Raw genomic sequence first — 21,401 nt, forward strand, 5'->3', positions numbered from 1 at the left:
TCAAATGAATTATACAGCTAAAATGACAATTCCTCGCCTACCTTGCAAATGTGATGTGGGTAAAGCTCTTGGATGCGGGCCTGTAGCTCCCTGAAGCAAAGACAAACATACAAAACAGTTAATAGTGCAACAACTGTATATAACATTCACTTATCGAGTGTACAGTGGGGGTAATTCTGAGTTGATCGCAGCAGGAAATTTGTTAGCAGTTGGGCAAAACCATGTGCACTGCAGGGGGGGGGGGGGGGGGCAGATATAACATTTGCAGAGAGAGTTAGATTTGGGTGGATTATTTTGTTTCTGTGCAGGGTAAATACTGGCTGCTTTATTTTTACACTGCAATTTAGATTGCAGATTGAACACACCCCACCCAAATCTAACGCTCTCTGCACATGTTATATCTGTCCCCCCTGCAGTGCACATGGTTTTGCCCAACTGCTAACAAAATTCTTGCTGCGATCAACTCAGAATTACCCCCAGTGTTCAGAGACACAGTAGATTAAGGAGATGTGCAGACGAGTAAGATGGTGCTTTCATACCCTGCAATAGAAACATTGAATTTGACGGCAGATAAGAACCACTTGGCCCATCTAGTCTGCCCCTTTTTTTAACCATATTTTTACCTCAAACCTTATTTGATCCTTATTTCTTTGTAAGGATATCCTTATGTCTATCCCATGCATGCTTAAATTGCTCTACTGTCTTAGCCTCTACCACCTCTGATGGGAGGCTATTCCACTTGTTATGTGGGTAAAGCTCACTTCAGTGGTCCAGGTGTAAGAAATGGGAGTAGCTATACCCAGAGGCTATACTGTGGGTACCGGATTCCCAATGGGCGTCACTGCTTCCTGCTTAGAGGCTTATGCAGCACGACATGTGCCCTTATATTATGGGTGTGGATCATAGAGTCGGCAGTAATTAGGTCGACAGTCATTAGGTAGACCACTATTGGTCAACAGTGACTAGGTCGACACCTGAAATAGGTTGACACGGTCATTAAGTCGACCTGGAAAATGGTCGACATTAGTTTTTTATATTTTTTGGTGTCGTTTTCTTCGTAAAGTTACTGGGAACCCCAATTAGTGCACCGTGTCCTCCTGCTCCGCTACTGCTGCGCTCAGCACAGGTTACTATTCCCAGTCGTAGTCCACGTGGCACATAAAGTATGAAAAAGTAAAAAAAAAAGAAAAAAAAAGTGAAAAACTAATGTTGACCCTTGCCATGTCGGCCTAGTGACCACGTCGACCTATTGACCATGTCGACCTAATGCATGTCGACCAATAGTGGTCGACCTAATGACTGTCAACCTAAGTGCTGTCGATCTAAGGACCGGATACCTTAATACCTGTCCCCTTTTGTTACTACCCCCCTCCCACTGATCATGGCACATTACTACTAGAGATGAGCGCCTGAAATTTTTCGGGTTTTGTGTTTTGGTTTTGGGTTCGGTTCCGCGGCCGTGTTTTGGGTTCGAACGCGTTTTGGCAAAACCTCACCGAATTTTTTTTGTCGGATTCGGGTGTGTTTTGGATTCGGGTGTTTTTTTCAAAAAACACTAAAAAACAGCTTAAATCATAGAATTTGGGGGTCATTTTGATCCCAAAGTATTATTAACCTCAAAAACCATAATTTACACTCATTTTCAGTCTATTCTGAATACCTCACACCTCACAATATTATTTTTAGTCCTAAAATTTGCACCGAGGTCACTGTGTGAGTAAGATAAGCGACCCTAGTGGCCGACACAAACACCGGGCCCATCTAGGAGTGGCACTGCAGTGTCACGCAGGATGTCCCTTCCAAAAAACCCTCCCCAAACAGCACATGACGCAAAGAAAAAAAGAGGCGCAATGAGGTAGCTGTGTGAGTAAGATTAGCGACCCTAGTGGCCGACACAAACACCGGGCCCATCTAGGAGTGGCACTGCAGTGTCACGCAGGATGGCCCTTCCAAAAAACCCTCCCCAAACAGCACATGACGCAAAGAAAAAAAGAGGCGCAATGAGGTAGCTGTGTGAGTAAGATTAGCGACCCTAGTAGCCGACACAAACACCGGGCCCATCTAGGAGTGGCACTGCAGTGTCACGCAGGATGTCCCTTCCAAAAAACCCTCCCCAAACAGCACATGACGCAAAGAAAAAAAGAGGCGCAATGAGGTAGCTGTGTGAGTAAGATTAGCGACCCTAGTGGCCGACACAAACACCGGGCCCATCTAGGAGTGGCACTGCAGTGTCACGCAGGATGTCCCTTCCAAAAAACCCTCCCCAAACAGCACATGACGCAAAGAAAAAAAGAGGCGCAATGAGGTAGCTGACTGTGTGAGTAAGATTAGCGACCCTAGTGGCCGACACAAACACCGGGCCCATTTAGGAGTGGCACTGCAGTGTCACGCAGGATGTCCCTTCCAAAAAACCCTCCCCAATCAGCACATGATGCAAAGAAAAAGAAAAGAAAAAAGAGGTGCAAGATGGAATTGTCCTTGGGCCCTCCCACCCACCCTTATGTTGTATAAACAAAACAGGACATGCACACTTTAACCAACCCATCATTTCAGTGACAGGGTCTGCCACACGACTGTGACTGATATGACGGGTTGGTTTGGACCCCCCCCAAAAAAGAAGCAATTAATCTCTCCTTGCACAAACTGGCTCTACAGAGGCAAGATGTCCACCTCATCATCACCCTCCGATATATCACCGTGTACATCCCCCTCCTCACAGATTATCAATTCGTCCCCACTGGAATCCACCATCTCAGCTCCCTGTGTACTTTGTGGAGGCAATTGCTGCTGGTCAATGTCTCCGCGGAGGAATTGATTATAATTCATTTTAATGAACATCATCTTCTCCACATTTTCTGGATGTAACCTCGTACGCCGATTGCTGACAAGGTGAGCGGCGGCACTAAACACTCTTTCGGAGTACACACTTGTGGGAGGGCAACTTAGGTAGAATAAAGCCAGTTTGTGCAAGGGCCTCCAAATTGCCTCTTTTTCCTGCCAGTATAAGTACGGACTGTGTGACGTGCCTACTTGGATGCGGTCACTCATATAATCCTCCACCATTCTATCAATGTTGAGAGAATCATATGCAGTGACAGTAGACGACATGTCCGTAATCGTTGTCAGGTCCTTCAGTCCGGACCAGATGTCAGCATCAGCAGTCGCTCCAGACTGCCCTGCATCACCGCCAGCGGGTGGGCTCGGAATTCTGAGCCTTTTCCTCGCACCCCCAGTTGCGGGAGAATGTGAAGGAGGAGATGTTGACAGGTCGCGTTCCGCTTGACTTGACAATTTTGTCACCAGCAGGTCTTTCAACCCCAGCAGACTTGTGTCTGCCGGAAAGAGAGATCCAAGGTAGGCTTTAAATCTAGGATCGAGCACGGTGGCCAAAATGTAGTGCTCTGATTTCAACAGATTGACCACCCGTGAATCCTTGTTAAGCGAATTAAGGGCTCCATCCACAAGTCCCACATGCCTAGCGGAATCGCTCCGTGTTAGCTCCTCCTTCAATGTCTCCAGCTTCTTCTGCAAAAGCCTGATGAGGGGAATGACCTGACTCAGGCTGGCAGTGTCTGAACTGACTTCACGTGTGGCAAGTTCAAAGGGCATCAGAACCTTGCACAACGTTGAAATCATTCTCCACTGCGCTTGAGACAGGTGCATTCCACCTACTATATCGTGCTCAATTGTATAGGCTTGAATGGCCTTTTGCTGCTCCTCCAACCTCTGAAGCATATAGAGGGTTGAATTCCACCTCGTTACCACTTCTTGCTTCAGATGATGGCAGGGCAGGTTCAGTAGTTTTTGGTGGTGCTCCAGTCTTCTGTACGTGGTGCCTGTACGCCGAAAGTGTCCCGCAATTCTTCTGGCCACCGACAGCATCTCTTGCACGCCCCTGTCGTTTTTTAAAAAATTCTGCACCACCAAATTCAAGGTATGTGCAAAACATGGGACGTGCTGGAATTTGCCCATATTTAATGCACACACAATATTGCTGGCGTTGTCCGATGCCACAAATCCACAGGAGAGTCCAATTGGGGTAAGCCATTCCGCGATGATCTTCCTCAGTTGCCGTAAGAGGTTTTCAGCTGTGTGCGTATTCTGGAAAGCGGTGATACAAAGCGTAGCCTGCCTAGGAAAGAGTTGGCGTTTGCGAGATGCTGCTACTGGTGCCGCCGCTGCTGTTCTTGCGGCGGGAGTCCATACATCTACCCAGTGGGCTGTCACAGTCATATAGTCCTGACCCTGCCCTGCTCCACTTGTCCACATGTCCGTGGTTAAGTGGACATTGGGTACAACGGCATTTTTTAGGACACTGGTGAGTCTTTTTCTGACGTCCGTGTACATTCTCGGTATCGCCTGCCTAGAGAAGTGGAACCTAGATGGTATTTGGTAACGGGGGCACACTGCCTCAATAAATTGTCTAGTTCCCTGTGAACTAACGGCGGATACCGGACGCACGTCTAACACCAACATAGTTGTCAAGGCCTCAGTTATCCGCTTTGCAGCAGGATGACTGCTGTGATATTTCATCTTCCTCGCAAAGGACTGTTGAACAGTCAATTGCTTACTGGAAGTAGTACAAGTGGGCTTACGACTTCCCCTCTGGGATGACCATCGACTCCCAGCAGCAACAACAGCAGCGCCAGCAGCAGTAGGCGTTACACGCAAGGATGCATCGGAGGAATCCCAGGCAGGAGAGGAATCGTCAGAATTGCCAGTGACATGGCCTGCAGGACTATTGGCATTCCTGGGGAAGGAGGAAATTGACACTGAGGGAGTTGGTGGGGTGGTTTGCGTGAGCTTGGTTACAAGAGGAAGGGATTTACTGGTCAGTGGACTGCTTCCGCTGTCACCCAAAGTTTTTGAACTTGTCACTGACTTATTATGAATGCGCTGCAGGTGACGTATAAGGGAGGATGTTCCGAGGTGGTTAACGTCCTTACCCCTACTTATTACAGCTTGACAAAGGGAACACACGGCTTGACACCTGTTGTCCGCATTTCTGGTGAAATACCTCCACACCGAAGAGCTGATTTTTTTGGTATTTTCACCTGGCATGTCAACGGCCATATTCCTCCCACGGACAACAGGTGTCTCCCCGGGTGCCTGACTTAAACAAACCACCTCACCATCAGAATCCTCCTGGTCAATTTCCTCCCCAGCGCCAGCAACACCCATATCCTCCTCATCCTGGTGTACTTCAACACTGACATCTTCAATCTGACTATCAGGAACTGGACTGCGGGTGCTCCTTCCAGCACTTGCAGGGGGCGTGCAAATGGTGGAAGGCGCATGCTCTTCACGTCCAGTGTTGGGAAGGTCAGGCATCGCAACCGACACAATTGGACTCTCCTTGTGGATTTGGGATTTCGAAGAATGCACAGTTCTTTGCTGTGCTGATTTGCCAGCTTGAGTCTTTTCATTTTTCTAGCGAGAGGCTGAGTGCTTCCATCCTCATGTGAAGCTGAACCACTAGCCATGAACATAGGCCAGGGCCTCAGCCGTTCCTTGCCACTCCGTGTCGTAAATGGCATATTGGCAAGTTTACGCTTCTCCTCCGACAATTTTATTTTAGGTTTTGGAGTCCTTTTTTTTCTGATATTTGGTGTTTTGGATTTGACATGCTCTGTACTATGACATTGGGCATCGGCCTTGGCAGACGACGTTGCTGGCATTTCATCGTCTCGGCCATGACTAGTGGCAGCAGCTTCAGCACGAGGTGGAAGTGGATCTTGATCTTTCCCTAATTTTGGAACCTCAACATTTTTGTTCTCCATATTTTAATAGGCACAACTAAAAGGCACCTCAGGTAAACAATGGAGATGGATACTAGTATACAATTATGGACTGCCTGCCGAGTGCAGACACAGAGGTAGCCACAGCCGTGAACTACCGTACTGTACTGTGTCTGCTGCTAATATAGACTGGTTGATAAAGAGATGTCTATGTAACTATGTATGTATAAAGAAGAAAGAAAAAAAAAACACGGTTAGGTGGTATACAATTATGGACGGACTGCCTGCCGAGTGCAGACACAGAGGTAGCCACAGCCGTGAACTACCGTACTGTACTGTGTCTGCTGCTAATAATATAGACTGGTTGATAAAGAGATGTCGTAGTAGTATGTATGTATAAAGAAGAAAGAAAAAAAAACCACGGTTAGGTGGTATACAATTATGGACGGACTGCCTGCCGAGTGCAGACACAGAGGTAGCCACAGCCGTGAACTACCGTACTGTACTGTGTCTGCTGCTAATATAGACTGGTTGATAAAGAGATGTCTATGTAACTATGTATGTATAAAGAAGAAAGAAAAAAAAACCACGGTTAGGTGGTATACAATTATGGACGGACTGCCTGCCGAGTGCAGACACAGAGGTAGCCACAGCCGTGAACTACCGTACTGTACTGTGTCTGCTGCTAATATAGACTGGTTGATAAAGAGATGTCTATGTAACTATGTATGTATAAAGAAGAAAGAAAAAAAAACCACGGTTAGGTGGTATACAATTATGGACGGACTGCCTGCCGAGTGCAGACACAGAGGTAGCCACAGCCGTGAACTACCGTACTGTACTGTGTCTGCTGCTAATATAGACTGGTTGATAAAGAGATGTCTATGTAACTATGTATGTATAAAGAAGAAAGAAAAAAAAACCACGGTTAGGTGGTATACAATTATGGACGGACTGCCTGCCGAGTGCAGACACAGAGGTAGCCACAGCCGTGAACTACCGTACTGTACTGTGTCTGCTGCTAATATAGACTGGTTGATAAAGAGATGTCGTAGTAGTATGTATGTATAAAGAAGAAAAAAAAACCACGGTTAGGTGGTATACAATTATGGACGGACTGCCTGCCGAGTGCAGACACAGAGGTAGCCACAGCCGTGAACTACCGTACTGTGTCTGCTGCGACTGGATGATAAATGATATAAAAAATATATATATATCACTACTGCAGCCGGACAGGTATATATTATATATTATATAATGACGGACCTGCTGGACACTGTCTGTCAGCAGAATGAGTTTTATTTTTATAGAATAAAAAAAAAAACAACACACAAGTGAAGTCACACGACGAGTGTTTAACTTTTTCAGGCAATCACAATATAAGTATACTACTAACTATACTGGTGGTCAGTGTGGTCAGGTCACTGGTCAGTCACACTGGCAGTGGCACTCCTGCAGCAAAAGTGTGCACTGTTTAATTTTAATATAATATTATGTACTCCTGGCTCCTGCTATAACCTATAACTGGCACTGCAGTAGTGCTCCCCAGTCTCCCCCACAATTATAAGCTGTGTGAGCTGAGCAGTCAGACAGATATATAATATATATAGATGATGCAGCACACTGGGCTGAGCCTGAGCAGTGCACACAGATATGGTATGTGACTGAGTCACTGTGTGTATCGCTTTTTTCAGGCAGAGAACGGATATATTAAATAAACTGCACTGTCTGGTGGTCACTCACTAGTAAACTCTCTGCACTCTCTACACTTCTACAGTACTCCTCCTAGTCCTAAGCTCCAGTAAATCTCTCTCTCTTATAATCTAAATGGAGAGGACGCCAGCCACGTCCTCTCACTATCAATCTCAATGCACGTGTGAAAATGGCGGCGACGCGCGGCTCCTTATATAGAATCCGAGTCTCGCGAGAATCCGACAGCGTCATGATGACGTTCGGGCGCGCTCGGGTTAACCGAGCAAGGCGGGAGGATCCGAGTCTGCTCGGACCCGTGAAAAAAACCATGAAGTTCGGGCGGGTTCGGATTCAGAGAAACCGAACCCGCTCATCTCTAATTACTACACCACTGTATACAACTAAGATCTTCTGTAAAAGAAGATTCCTTAAGGTGCGTACACACTGGGCGATTACGTGAAAATCGCTGTCCGGAAAATCACACAGTGCACACACACTGAGCGATTTTTACCCGGCCCAGCCATTTTCACGGGGGTGAACCACTTTCTACAGTAGGAGACTGTAGAAAGTAGTTCACTCGGCCGGTAAAACAGGCCGACGGACGGCGGCGGCCAGCGATGATGCGGGAGCGTGCATCAGCGCTCACTGCTCACCAACGATCCATACACACTAGGTGATTCTGAGCTCAAAGTGGCTCAATATGCCAAAAGTGAGCTACTTCGAGCTCAAAAGCGCCCAGTGTGTATACACCTTTAGTTTGGATGTGCTGCTTGTGGGAGATACTGTAGCTCATATACAAAGCTCCCTGCACATATTCTTTTCAGCCTATAGTAAAACTGAAACGTGGACAGTTGTTCCATAGAATGCAGATGCAAATATGACTGACTATAGGGGGAAGCCTATGTAACAAACATCGCTAGGCTTCCAATCTATCACCATGGCGATAGGCCGCTGGCAGCATTATCACTAGTGACAGCAGTGTTATCACCAGTGGTAGCACTGTCTTGTATACAGCAAAGCAAAGAAAAGCCCCATTGCTGAGAACACATTTGCTCCGACCCTTTTGTAAATTTGCCCAATGGTGACACTGGGCCTGATTGGGAATTGTACGCAATGTTTTCGCAGAGTTTCACTGGGACCCATTTATCTTTGTATATTTGCGGCTATTTCCCTCAAAACACCAGTTTTTGTGAGTTAGCCGCAAATATTAGGTAACTGCTGAATGTATGAAGGATGGACTGCTGCAGGTATACCCAATACCTGGTACAATCCCTCCGTTCCCGCCATCAGCCGCATCCCCTATAGGTTTCTATGGAGAATGCAGTGCTGCCAGATTTATGCAAAGCATTCCTGATATTGGTCCTTGCAGCTACCGCCATCTGAGCCCTATGGGCTACACACCGCATAGACCCCCCCCCCCCCCGGCAGCAGTCCCAGTACATCGCAGGGACGGTCGCCTTTCGGAGCCCATGTCCCTGTGAGTGCTGATTAATACATCAGCACAATGTGATAAGATCCCAACCAGATTGCACTGAATATGCGATCTATGATAAATGGCCCCCACTGTGCTTGTGTCGCAATGGTCCTGTGACTTCAGTCACACAGAGGTTTTATTCCCAAAGTGATTGACAGTCAGGAGATGTTTGGGAGAGGTAACGGGAAGTGGTGTCAAAAACACAGGCATGTCGCGACAGTTTTCATCTGTGATCCCGTGTGTAGCAACTGTGGCTCCAACATTGCACTTCCTGCGGCCATGCTGCACGAACATACAGCTCCTCAGAAGCCCAATCACTGACTGATCTGCGACAGAGGCTGCGTCACTGTACTCAGCTGCTGGGAGTTGCACAGCCCCCGGTGGGTGTCTCAATACGAATCTAGGCAGCTGCGGCATTTGCATATTTTTGCACGGTATCCAAGTAGACAATTGCAGCTGCGGCAGCATTAGCATACAACCCTAAATCAGGCCATATGTCCCTTCCTTATCTGAGCTGCCACACAGTAAGCTGACTTTCTCATCTCTCCTGTGCAATGTGCAGGGAAAGACACAGCTCCCCTGTGTCTCACCCTAATCCAGCCTTCAGGACAATCATCAAGAAGTAGCAGCTCTGTACTATTACACTTTCATCTATGACAGTAATAGACACTTAGACCAGCATACAGTAATCAATAGCGATGACTACAGCCCAGACGCTCAGCGGCCTCTATGTGACTCAGTGCTCCGCTGAGTGTAATAGTTGTAATGACCCTCGGTAATATCACACAGATCTATTTGTGTTCCCACAAGATGATTTTCACCTGTGTCATTGTTACTCCAGAGTTACATTAATGGTAATTGGTGGGAACTATTAAGCATATCAATGGCTGCTCTACAACTGCTGGACGCAACACCTACAGCTGCTTCTCCATTCCCAGCACGTTCCGCCAGCCAGGGGCATTATGCGGTGCATTGATCAAGAGCTGAGTTCTCTACAGTGCTTTGCTAATGGGTAGAATTTTATAAGATTTGTACATTGAGAGGAGAGTATTGGAAATGGAATACATCATTCTCTGTGATTGTGGAATTAAATTCTAATTCATAATATTTCCAATAACATTAGAAAACTCATAAACAATATCTAATCTTCTATGGCGTGTTCCTCCCATAACCAAGACAAACGCTGATTTGTTTCGTTACTCTCAAAACAAAAACAATAGGCACTCTTCATATATTCCTAAAATGCGCATCCACTGATTGTCGCTGCGACACAACTCGGAGCATGTAAAGTATAAACCGCATGAATGGTACAGTGAAAAATGATTTAATATAATGTAATATATTTAGGATCATTAATAAAAGGATTGCCGCCATATTGCATGGTGAATGTCAATTGCACACAGTTGGCATTACTTACCACTGTGCCTACACCTGAAATATTTGTACTGCACTTAAGATGTCTTGCGCTGACATTTAACTAGGCTAGTTGGTGTTGACGTCATACAGTTACCCAGTACTTTACAGGCTGATATACTGTAGTAAAACAATCTTTTATAAATGTATCTTACTGCTTTCAGCATGGGACTGGTCTTACCCTAAGGTTGGGGCCTGCAGGGATTTCATCTCCATGCTGAAGGTGCTAGGGTAGGCTGTGTTATTATGGCAGGGGGACCCCACACTGCTACTTTCCCAGCTACAAAGTTACCAGCCCAGACTGTCATAGGCAGGTTCTGGTACAGGCTTTTGAGGGGACCCCATGTTCTTTGTCCACCCATCCCTGCTGATTTGCCAGTACTAGCCCTGCCTATGAGCGCAAAGTACTTTGGGGTATGATACAAGCTTTTTTCAAAATGATTTATATATACAGTTTACACAGTAGCAGGTCCATGCTGATAATCCCTTGTCGGATCTAGCAGCACAACAGACACCCCTCCTGACAGGTGATTGATTCTGTGGCCCCTCTGGACTTCAACACAGGGAGAAAGTACGTAAACACATCTTTATTGTATAAGCCTTACACCAAAGCAACCCATCCATCTCTTGTTCTGATTCTCTTAGCATAAAGAAGCATAAGTGTCAGCTGTATATACTAATAGTCCAGGGCCACCCCTTGACATAGGCGATCTAAGCACTTTCCTAGAGCAACCTAGCTCCAAGGGGGATGAGCTGCAGAGACTCAGCTGGGAGGCATGGGGTGATGGAGAGAGGGGGTACCCCGGGTAGTCATGGCACTGCGATCAGATGAAAAGAAGTGAGATGATCAATCATCATCCTTTAAATATGCAGCACTGGTAGGCTCAAAGTGCAGGGAGAGGAGGCAGAGCTGGGAGGAGGTCTCAGGAGGGCCTCTGGAAAAGGGAGGAGAGTTAGGAAGTGAAGATAGATGGCCAGAAGAGAGGGAGATGGAGCCATGAGAAGGACACGAATTGGCAGGGAAGAGAAGGGATGCAGGTAGGGAAGAGGAGGTAGGAGGGCCGGAGGAGGGGGAGGCGGAGGCAGGAGGAAAACTCAGGCAGGCAGGGAAGAGGAGGGAGGCAGGTAGGGAAGCGGAACCTAGGGCACCTAATTGGTCAAGGCCTCTGTGTAAGTCTGCATTAGAACTAGTTAATTGCTGGGAAAGGTTGTTTTTAACACAGGTACAGTATCTGCAATCATTAATTAAGAGTATTATAAACATTTGAAATAATCTACTAGGGGTGTTATTGGTAAAAATTGTGTAGGTTACACTGGTGTGCGCATGTGTATTAGCAGGCTAACCTGTTACATAGGCCAAGTGCCTGCATTCACTCACCAATCACAGACTAACCTGCTACCCAGACTGTGTACTATACTGTGCTCACTATCCAATCACAGACTAACTAGCTACGCAGATTGTGTGACTGCGCTCACTCTGTAACATCACTATCCAATCACAGACTAACTAGCTACGCAGATTGTGTGACTGCGCTCACTCTGTAACATCACTATCCAATCACAGACTAACCAGCTACGCAGATTGTGTGACTGCGCTCACTCTGTAACATCACTATCCAATCACAGACTAACTAGCTACGCAGATTGTGTGACTGCGCTCACTCTGTAACATCACTATCCAATCACAGACTAACCAGCTACGCAGATTGTGTGACTGCGCTCACTCTGTAACATCACTATCCAATCACAGACTAACTAGCTACGCAGATTGTGTGACTGCGCTCACTCTGTAACATCACTATCCAATCACAGACTAACCAGCTACGCAGATTGTGTGACTGCGCTCACTCTGTAACATCACTATCCAATCACAGACTAACCAGCTACGCAGATTGTGTGACTGCGCTCACTCTGTAACATCACTATCCAATCACAGACTAATCAGCTACGCAGATTGTGTGACTGCGCTCACTCTGTAACATCACTATCCAATCACAGACTAACCAGCTACGCAGATTGTGTGACTGCGCTCACTCTGTAACATCACTATCCAATCACAGACTAACCAGCTACGCAGATTGTGTGACTGCGCTCACTCTGTAACATCACTATCCAATCACAGACTAACTCCTCCTAGCTCCCAAGAATTAAAAAAAGCGAAATCAGGTCACAAACAAGCCCCTCCCACTGTGCTCACTCTTTGTCCTCACCATCCATAGACTGTGTGACTACAATACTGTACCTACCTACTCTTCGGGTACATCTGAGAGACAGCTGAATTTAGAGAAGTTCCCATAAACTCCTGGAACAGTGGGTTCCACTCCCACATCCTGCCCACTGATTAGTGAAATTGTCAGGACACGTAGAGTATGGAGGAGGACAGTTGTATGCAATGATCTGATATTTCACATTTATCCAGGCAGAATAAGTCTTCTGCAAAATCTGTGGAAACCCTGCTGCTAATTCACACAAAATGCACCTCAATTTGTAAAACCATGCTCATTTAAAAAAAACAAAACCTCGCCCTTTTTCTATGAAGAACCCCACCCACTTTCCTGTAAGCCCAGACGCTTTTAGGGTCCACGCTTTGGAACTATTCCGCTGAAACTGAGACATATGTGAGAACATACAAACTCCACACATATAGTGTCCTGGTCAGAACAGGACCATGAACTCAGAGGTGTCAGATAGCAGTGCTGAACACTGTGTCACAGTGCCATTATAATTCAAAATGCCCACTAGCACACTTGGGCCTGATGTATGCTCTCCCAATGTTTGTTCTCGTAGTTAAGCACCGGAACCATTTTCGGACATGTATCAGCCTACTGTGATCCCGTATGCAGGAAACACGTCTCCAGCGTCTCAGTTGCGGCAGCCATTCTGAGCGATAGAGCGATTTTCGCCTGATCTGCATCATGTATGCAGTTGCGAAGACTCCAGAGGGCATCCCTATACAAATCCCAGCAGCTGTAACATAACATTGGCATATTTTTGCACAACTTCTGAGTCAAACATTTAATCTGCAGCGGCATTACCGTACAACTATGAATCAGGCCTTACTCCTGTACTAAAGACACAGGAGATGATTCAGAGCATGTCAGGCCCTAACTCCCCCCCCCCCCCACCCCCGGAGAGGTGCACCAAGTAGCTCCCTGCCTGCGCCGCCTAGCTGCACTGGCAGGCATCTACCTGCCATGTTCTGGGTTGCAGCAGCTGCATGTGATGTCATGCAGCTGCCGCAGCCCGCCCCACAATGCAACGGTCCAGACATGGCTGCGTTGTCCGGTTTGCACCCCAAAAACAGAGTTTTAATGCCATTGGCATGCCCCCTCCTACCCCGCGACCGCCTCTGCCTGTCAATCAGGCAGAGGCGATCGCATCTCACTGGGTGCGCACGCACAGTGCGGCCGCTGTGCGTGCGCTCTACAGAAAGGGCATCAGGCTGCGATCGCTGTTGTAGCAGCGATCAGGTCTGAATTAGGCCCACAATACATGAAATTAAAAAATAGGAATTTAATACCTACCGGCAATTTCTTTTCTCATAGTCCATAGGGGATACTGAGATGGATTAGTACCATGGGGTATTGATCAGGTCCATTGGAACCTGGCACTTTAAGAAATCAATAGTGTGTGCTAGCTCCTCCCCTCTATGCCCCTCCTGCAGACTCAGTCTAGGAAAACTGTGCCCGAGGAGACGGACATACTTTGAGAGAAGGATATAGACATAAACAGCTCGGGGTAATTCGGACAGTGTAATGGTTAGCATTACTGCCTCACAGCACTGAGGTCATGGGTTCGATTCCCACCATGGCCCTAACTGTGTGGAGTTTGTATATTCTCCCCATGCTTGCGTGGGTTTCCTCTGGGTACGCTGGTTTCCTCCCACACTCCAAAAATATACTGGTAGGTTAATTGGCTCCCAACAAAATTAACCCTAGCATGAATGTGTGTGTGTGTACATGTGGTAGGGAATATAGATTGTAAGCTCCACTGGGGCAGGGACTGATGTGAATGGGCAAATATTCTCTGTAAAATGCTGCGGAATATGTGTGCGCTATATAAATAACTGATAATAAATAAACAGTGGTGAGGTAACGAACCAACACACAATAACAATACAAGGTAGCAGTGTTACCCAAAACGAAGGAGAGCAACGCTAACCAGAACAAGGCACAGGGACAGCAACAGCAGACCCAACCAAAAAGAACTTACAAAGAGGTAAGCCAGAAAACTAAGCACTGAGGGGGAAATTTACTAAGATGGGAGTTCTATTTAAGATGGGATGTTGCCCATAGCAACCAATCAGATTCTACTTCTCATTTATCTTGCACCCTCTAGAAGATGATACCTGGAATCTAATTGGTTGCTATGGGCAACATCCCATCTTAAATAGAACTCCTATTTTAGTAAATTTACCCCTGAGGCGGGCGCCCAGTGTCCCCTACAAACTATGAGAAAAGGAATTGCCGGTATTAAATTCCTATTTTCTTTAACGTCCTAGAGGATACTGGGATGGATTAGTACCATGGGGAAGTCCCAAAGCTCCCAGAACAGGTGGGAGAGTGCTGAGACCCCTGCAAAACCGCCTAACCAAACTTAAGGTCATCATTAGCCAAGGTATCGAACTCATAGAACTTCACGAACGTGTTTGAACCAGACCAAGGTCCTAATTCAGATCTGTCGCTCACTAGTGTTTTGCACAGCGCAGCGATCAGGTAACTACTGCGCATGCATATGCACCACAATGCGCAGGCGCGCCATTCGGTTACAAATCCGATCGTTGTTGTGCACTGGTTCTAGCAAAAAAACATTCGCACAGCCGTTCGCAAAGAAACTGACAGGAAGAGGGCATTTGTGGGTGGTAACTGACCGTTTTCTGGAAGTGGTTGGAAAAATGCAGGCGTGTCCACGCGTTTGCAGGGCGGGTGTCTGACGTCAGTTCCGGCCTTGAATAGGTGATCGCAGCGGCTGAGTCAGGTCAGAGCTACTCAGAAACTGCACAAGCTGTTTTTGTACAGGGTGGCTGCACACGCGTTTGCACACTTGCAAAGCTAAAATACACTCCCCTATAGGCGACGTCTATCTGTTCGCAGTGCTGCAAAAAATAGCTAGTGAGCCAACAGATCTGAATAAGGCCCCAAGTCGCAGCTCGGTACAACTGTAAGGCCGAGACGCCCTGTGCAACCACCCAGGAAGAACCCATCGACCTTGTGAGATGGGCCTGAATAGAAGTCGGCAAAGGCAATGCCGCAGAAGAATAGGCCTGTTGAAGGGTCAACCTGAGCCATTGAGCAATGGACTGCTTAGAAGCAGGACATCCAATCTTGGTAGCGTCATAAAGGACAAAAGGCGAGTCAGACTTCCTGTGACAAGCTGTCCTCTTGACGTAAATCCTTAAAGCCCCACACAACGTCCAAGGACTTTGGAGCAACCGATGTGTCAGACAGTACCGGAACTACTATCAGTTGATTAATGTTAAAAAAGCCGATACCTCTTTCGACAAAAACTGCGGGCGAGTCCTGAGCTCCGCCCTATCCTCGTGAAATATCAAATCTGGGCTCTTACAGGATAAGGCCCCCAATTCTGACACACGTCTTGCAGAGGCTAAAGCCAGTAACATGACAGTCTTCCAAGTAAGATATTTCAAGTCCACCCTGTGTAAGGGTTCAAACCAGTCTGACTGGAGAAAGGTCAGGACCACATTGAGATCCCACGGAGCCGTGGGATGTACAAAGGGTGGTTGAATGCGAAGAACACCCTTCAGGAATGTTTGTATTTCCTTAAGTACAGCCAGCTGTTTCTGGAAGAAGATGGAGATAGCCAAAATCTGAACTTTGATGGAGTCTAATTGTAGGCCCATATCCACGCCTGCTTGCAGGAAGAGCAGAAAACGGCCAAGATGAAAATCACACCACGAAACATATTTCTTCCAGATTCGGTGGTAATGTTTAGATGTGACCACCTTTCGGGCTTGGACCATAGTTGTGTTACCCCTGGAGGGAAGCCCTTTCCTGGCTAGAATCTCCCTTTTAACCTCCAAGCCGTCAAACGAAGCTGCAGTAAGTCTGGATAGATGAATGGGCCGTGTTGAAGATCCTTGAGAAGCGGTAGAGGCCAGGGTTCCTCTAGAGACATGGTCAGGAGGTCCGCATACCAGGCCCGTCGAGGCCAATCCGGGGCAATTAGAATAGCCTGGACGTTTTCCCTTTTGAGACTTTTTAGAACCTTGGGAATGAGAGGGATTGGAGGAAACATGTACACGAACTGGTAAGTCCACGGTGCGTTCAGAGCATCCACTGCTGCCGCCTGCCGATCCCTCATTCTGGAGCAGTAACGACGGAGCTTCTTGTTGAGACGAGAAGCCATGAAGTTTGTCTGCGGACAGCCCCATCTGTGAACCAGTTGTTGAAACATCTGAGGGTGAAGGCCACATTCCCCCGGATAGAGGTCGTGCCTGCTGAGGAAGTCCGCCTCCCAACTGTCCATGCCTGGAATGAATATGGCTGAGATGGCCCTTGCATTGGCTCCTGCCCAGAGGAGTATCCGAGACACCTCTCGCATTGCGGCCCTGCTTCTTGTTCCTCCCTGCCGGTTTATGTATGCCACTGCCTTGGCGTTTTCCAACTGTACCTGAATGGCCTGATTTCGGAGAAGATAGGAGGCCTGCAGAAGAGCATTGTAAATTGCCCTGAGTTCCAGAACATTTATCAGGAGTGCAGATTCCTGACTTGACCACTTTCCCTGGAACTCTGCCCTCAGGTCACTGCCCCCCAACCTCGGAGGCTGGCATGCGTTGTCTGTAGTGTCCAAGATTGGATACTGAAACTCTGACCCTCCACAAGATGAGAGACTTGTAGCCACCATAACAGGGAGATCCGTGATTTTGGTGACACCGTGACAGAGTTACACACTGGTGCATAATCAGGTGGGACCTCGACCACTTGTCCAGCAGATCAAGCTGGAATTGATGGGCATGGAATCTGCCATATTGGATTGCCTCGTAAGAGGCCACTATCTTTCCCAGCAGGCGGATGCAAAGGTGAACTGAGACTCTGCGAGGTCTGAGCACCGAGCGGACCATAGCCTAGATTGTCAATGCCTTGTCCATGGGGAGGAATACCTTCTGAGACGCCGCATCCAGTATTATACCCAGGAACTAAATTCATTGTAACGGTTCCAGGTGAGACTTCTGGAATTTTAGGATCCACCCATGTTCCATAAGAAGGCGAGTAGCCAAGTTAATGCTGTTCAGCAGACTCTCCCTGGACACCGCCTTTATTAGGAGATCGTCCAAGTAAGGAACTATGGGGCAGATGTATTAACCTGGAGAAGGCATAAGGAAGTGGTAAAGCAGTGATAAATGCAAAGTGATAAATGCACCAGCCAATCAGCTCCAATATGTAAATTAACAGTTAGAAGCTTATTGGCTGGTGCATGTATCACCTTGCATTTATCACTGCTTTATCACTTCCTTATGCCTTCTCCAGGTTAATACATCTGCCCCTATGTTGACTCTCATCATGCAGCGTTGCAGCATCATCTCCACCATGACTTTTGTGAATACCCTTGGAGCTGTGGAGAGACCAAAGGGAAAGGTCTGAAACTAGAAGGGGTGGTCCAGGACAGCAAATTTTAGATAAGCTTGATGAGGGGGCCATATCGGGATGTGCAGATATGTATCCTTGACATCCAGGGACACCAGGAATTCCCCTTCCTCCAGGCCAGAGATCACCACCCGTAGGGATTCCATCTTGAACTTGAACACATGTAGGTACGGGTTCAGAGATTTGAGGTTCAAGATCGTCCGTACCGAGCCATCCGGCTTTGGTACCACAAACAGACTTGAATAAAATCCCCTGTTGTGCAACAGAGGAGGTATTGGAACAATAACCTTTGTTTGCAGTAGTTTTTGAATGGCATCTTGCAAGGTACCTCTTGCTACAGGTGAAGCTGGTAAGCTGGACTTGAAGAATCTGGGAGGAGGTAGTGCTTGAAATTCCAATCAGTATCCTTGGGATATGGGGTCCCTCACCCAAGGGTCCCAGCAGGAGTTCACCCAGACATGGGCAAAGTGTTGAAGACGAGCACCTTCCTGAAAGCCGCCCTGCAGCTGGGGCCAACTGTCACGCGGAGGGCTTAGTGGATGAGAATCCGCAGGTCTGGTTCAAAGAACCAGCAGTTGCTGGTTTACGGGACTTACCTCTACTTCCTCTAGCTCCATTTCAGGTACCTCTGGCTCTGCATCTAAATCTGGCCACACGAAAGGACTGCAGAGAGGGCCCAGGATAGGGATGACTAGCAGGAGGCACAGTAGACGGCAGATAGGTAGACTTACCCGCCATTGCTTGAGAAATTCACTTGTTCAGTTCTTCCCCAAACAAGACATCCCCTGTAAAATCAAGATTTTCCACGCCTTTCTTGGAATCAGCATCTGCTGACCATTGTGGCACGGGCATTGATGAGGTCTATTTCTTTGATTGCCTTACTCATGAAATTTGTAGCATCATGGCTATGATGCAGTAGAGTCAGGACCTCATCCTGAGGTAGAGTGTCAAACCCCACTATTATATTATCAGTCCATTTTACCATGGCCCTTGTAATCCAACTGCAAGCAATAGTGGGCCTCTGTGCTACGCCTGCTGCTGAATAAATTGATTTGAGTGTTGTCTCAATTTTACGGTTAGCTGGGTCTTTGATAGAGATAGCCCCAGGTACAGGCAGCACAATCTTACGCAACAGCCTGGACACTGAAGTATCCACGCTTAAATACAGTGTAAAAAGGAGTTTAAACCCCCCTTTTTGTCAGCTCCGGGCACCGCAGCCAGGTGCCTGCAGCCCTGTATGCCGCCATTTACATCGGGGACCCGCTAACTGGGACCCCGGTGTCTGTACTCACCACACCGCATCTTCGGCATCTGTTTGGGGTGGCTGCATGCTGCCGGCGTGTGCGCACACCCGGAGGCATGTGAAACAACGCCTCAGGAGCTTAATGTCCTGTCAGCAGGGATACGAGCCATTAATCCTATAGGAGCTTGGTTCGATCCCCCCCCCACCCACCCCCCTCCCCAAGACTCACAATGCAGGCAGACTGGTGCTAGCCAGTGCTGCCTGAAAAGAAAACAACTAACATAAATTTCTGAAGAAAACTCTCTGGAGCTCCAGAGGAATGCACCGGGCTCCTTGGGCACATTTTTCTAAGCAGAGTCTGCAGGAGGGGCATAGAGGGGTGAAGCCAGCACACACTATTGATTTCTTAAAGTGCCAGGCTCCAATGGACCTGATCTATACCCCATGGTACTAATCCATCCCAGTATCCCCTGGGACGTTAGAGAAATATAAAAAAATATAAAAAGAAAAGAAAAATTTCAAATGATTGCCCCTGCAAGTGTCTCGCCAATCCTGCCAAGCCATCTAACAGCCACTGCTAATTTACCTTTACTGCGTGACGCTATTTCGTGCAGTACTAAGAAAAAAACAGCCAATATTACACCTATATAAAGTGAAACAGGTGCAATTAGCCTTTAAATCAGCAAGGTGCATAAAACTGGAGTAAAAGTTTGTTACTTCATGTAGAGACTTCTCTGATGCTTGTTTCCTGGAGCAAAGTTTAATTTCTCTATATAATGGACCCCCCTACCGCTTCATTACCCCAGCTCGTATCTGCCTTATGTTATTCTCTGAAATACTTTACAGACCGATCACAGCTACCTCACGCTATGTTCAGTATAAGGGCCCTCATTCCGAGTTGATCGCTCGCAAGGCGAATTTAGCAGAGTTGCTCACGCTAAGCCTACGCCTACTGGGAGTGTATCTTAGCTTCTTAAAATTGCGACCGATGTATTCGCAATATTGCGATTACAAACTACTTAGCAGTTTCAGAGTAGCTTCAGACTTACTCGGCATCTGCGTTCAGTTCAGTGCTTGTCGTTCCTGGTTTGACGTCATAAACACACCCAGTGTTCGCCCAGACACTCCCCCGTTTCTCCGGCTACTCCTGCGTTTTTTCCGGAAACGGTAGCGTTTTTATCCACACGCCCCGAAAACGCTGTGTTTCCGCCCAGTAACACCCATTTCCTGTCAATCACACTACGTTCGCCAGAGCGAAGAAAAAGCCGTGAGTAAAAATACTATCTTCATTGTAAAATTACTTGGCGCAGTCGCAGTGCGAATATTGCGCATGCGTACTAAGCGGAATTTCACTGCGATGCGAAGAAAATTACCGAGCGATCAACTCGGAATGAGGGCCAAAATACGATGAGGTACTGAAAGATTGCTATCCTTGGTCTATTTTAGATGTGCAAATTGGTGTCATTAAATAATTCAAAGTGGACTCGCAAGCTGCGTAAATGACATCGACGTGGTATAATGATGACAACTGTTCTTAAGCCTTGCTGTTGAGTCATACATTCATGTGAACTTCAAAAGGCAGCAGGGCACAATCTTCTCCCTAGAAAATAAAGTCCATCAATTTATACACTGCTGCTTGTTGCTGTTTCATACAGGCTGTAAGGCGTCAAGTCCTTCACCAGGTAATGAGAAGAACGATTGGACGGAGCCTCTCTGGGTCCAGTAGACAGGGTGACCGCTATTATATAGCAGGAGTATAATTATACTTGTAGCTAATGAGCTTGTGGGGTTTGTGTGTGGCCTAATGTGACACATGCACACAGGGCCGGCGCTACCACTAGGCAGCTTTAGGCAGCTGCCTATGGGCGGCGACCACTGGAGGGCGGCACCGCACACTTAATGAAAAAGAGAATGCTTTCTTTATCACCCTGTCTCGCCTCATCTCAGCCAAGCTCCTCCTCTTCTTTAAGAGACGGGAGCAGCTAGGGATGTTGTGGGCGCCCATCGAGTCTGTGTTCAACGTGTGTGAGTCAGTGAATTATCGATCCCTTTCTAAACACTGACTGTTCCATCCTCCTGTTTCTGCAATCCTGCCGCCGCCCCCCCCCCCCCTCCCCGCACCTCCGTGATAGCATAGCACCCAGCATAGATATATCGCCACCCGCATAGTGGAATGTTCAGACTGCCGCATGTGCCCCCAACCATGATTAGGCTCCTGACTCCCGCATATTACCAGT

At 47.4% G+C, this 21,401-nt stretch overlaps 1 protein-coding gene across 3 annotated transcripts in view; it reads right to left on the reverse strand.

Moving 5' to 3' along the window:
• The window catches only part of DOK7 (docking protein 7), a 253,577-nt gene that overhangs the window by 59,298 nt on the left and 172,878 nt on the right, over positions 1 to 21,401 (reverse strand). For all 3 annotated transcript variants that reach the window (XM_063924228.1, XM_063924246.1, XM_063924237.1), the window contains one exon: positions 42 to 90. In XM_063924228.1, coding sequence (XP_063780298.1) covers positions 42 to 90 — 49 coding nt within the window. The remainder of the gene's footprint in view (positions 1 to 41; positions 91 to 21,401) is intronic.

This window comes from Pseudophryne corroboree, chromosome 1 (genome assembly GCF_028390025.1).
Source record: "Pseudophryne corroboree isolate aPseCor3 chromosome 1, aPseCor3.hap2, whole genome shotgun sequence".
NCBI classification, from domain to species: Eukaryota; Metazoa; Chordata; class Amphibia; order Anura; family Myobatrachidae; genus Pseudophryne; species Pseudophryne corroboree.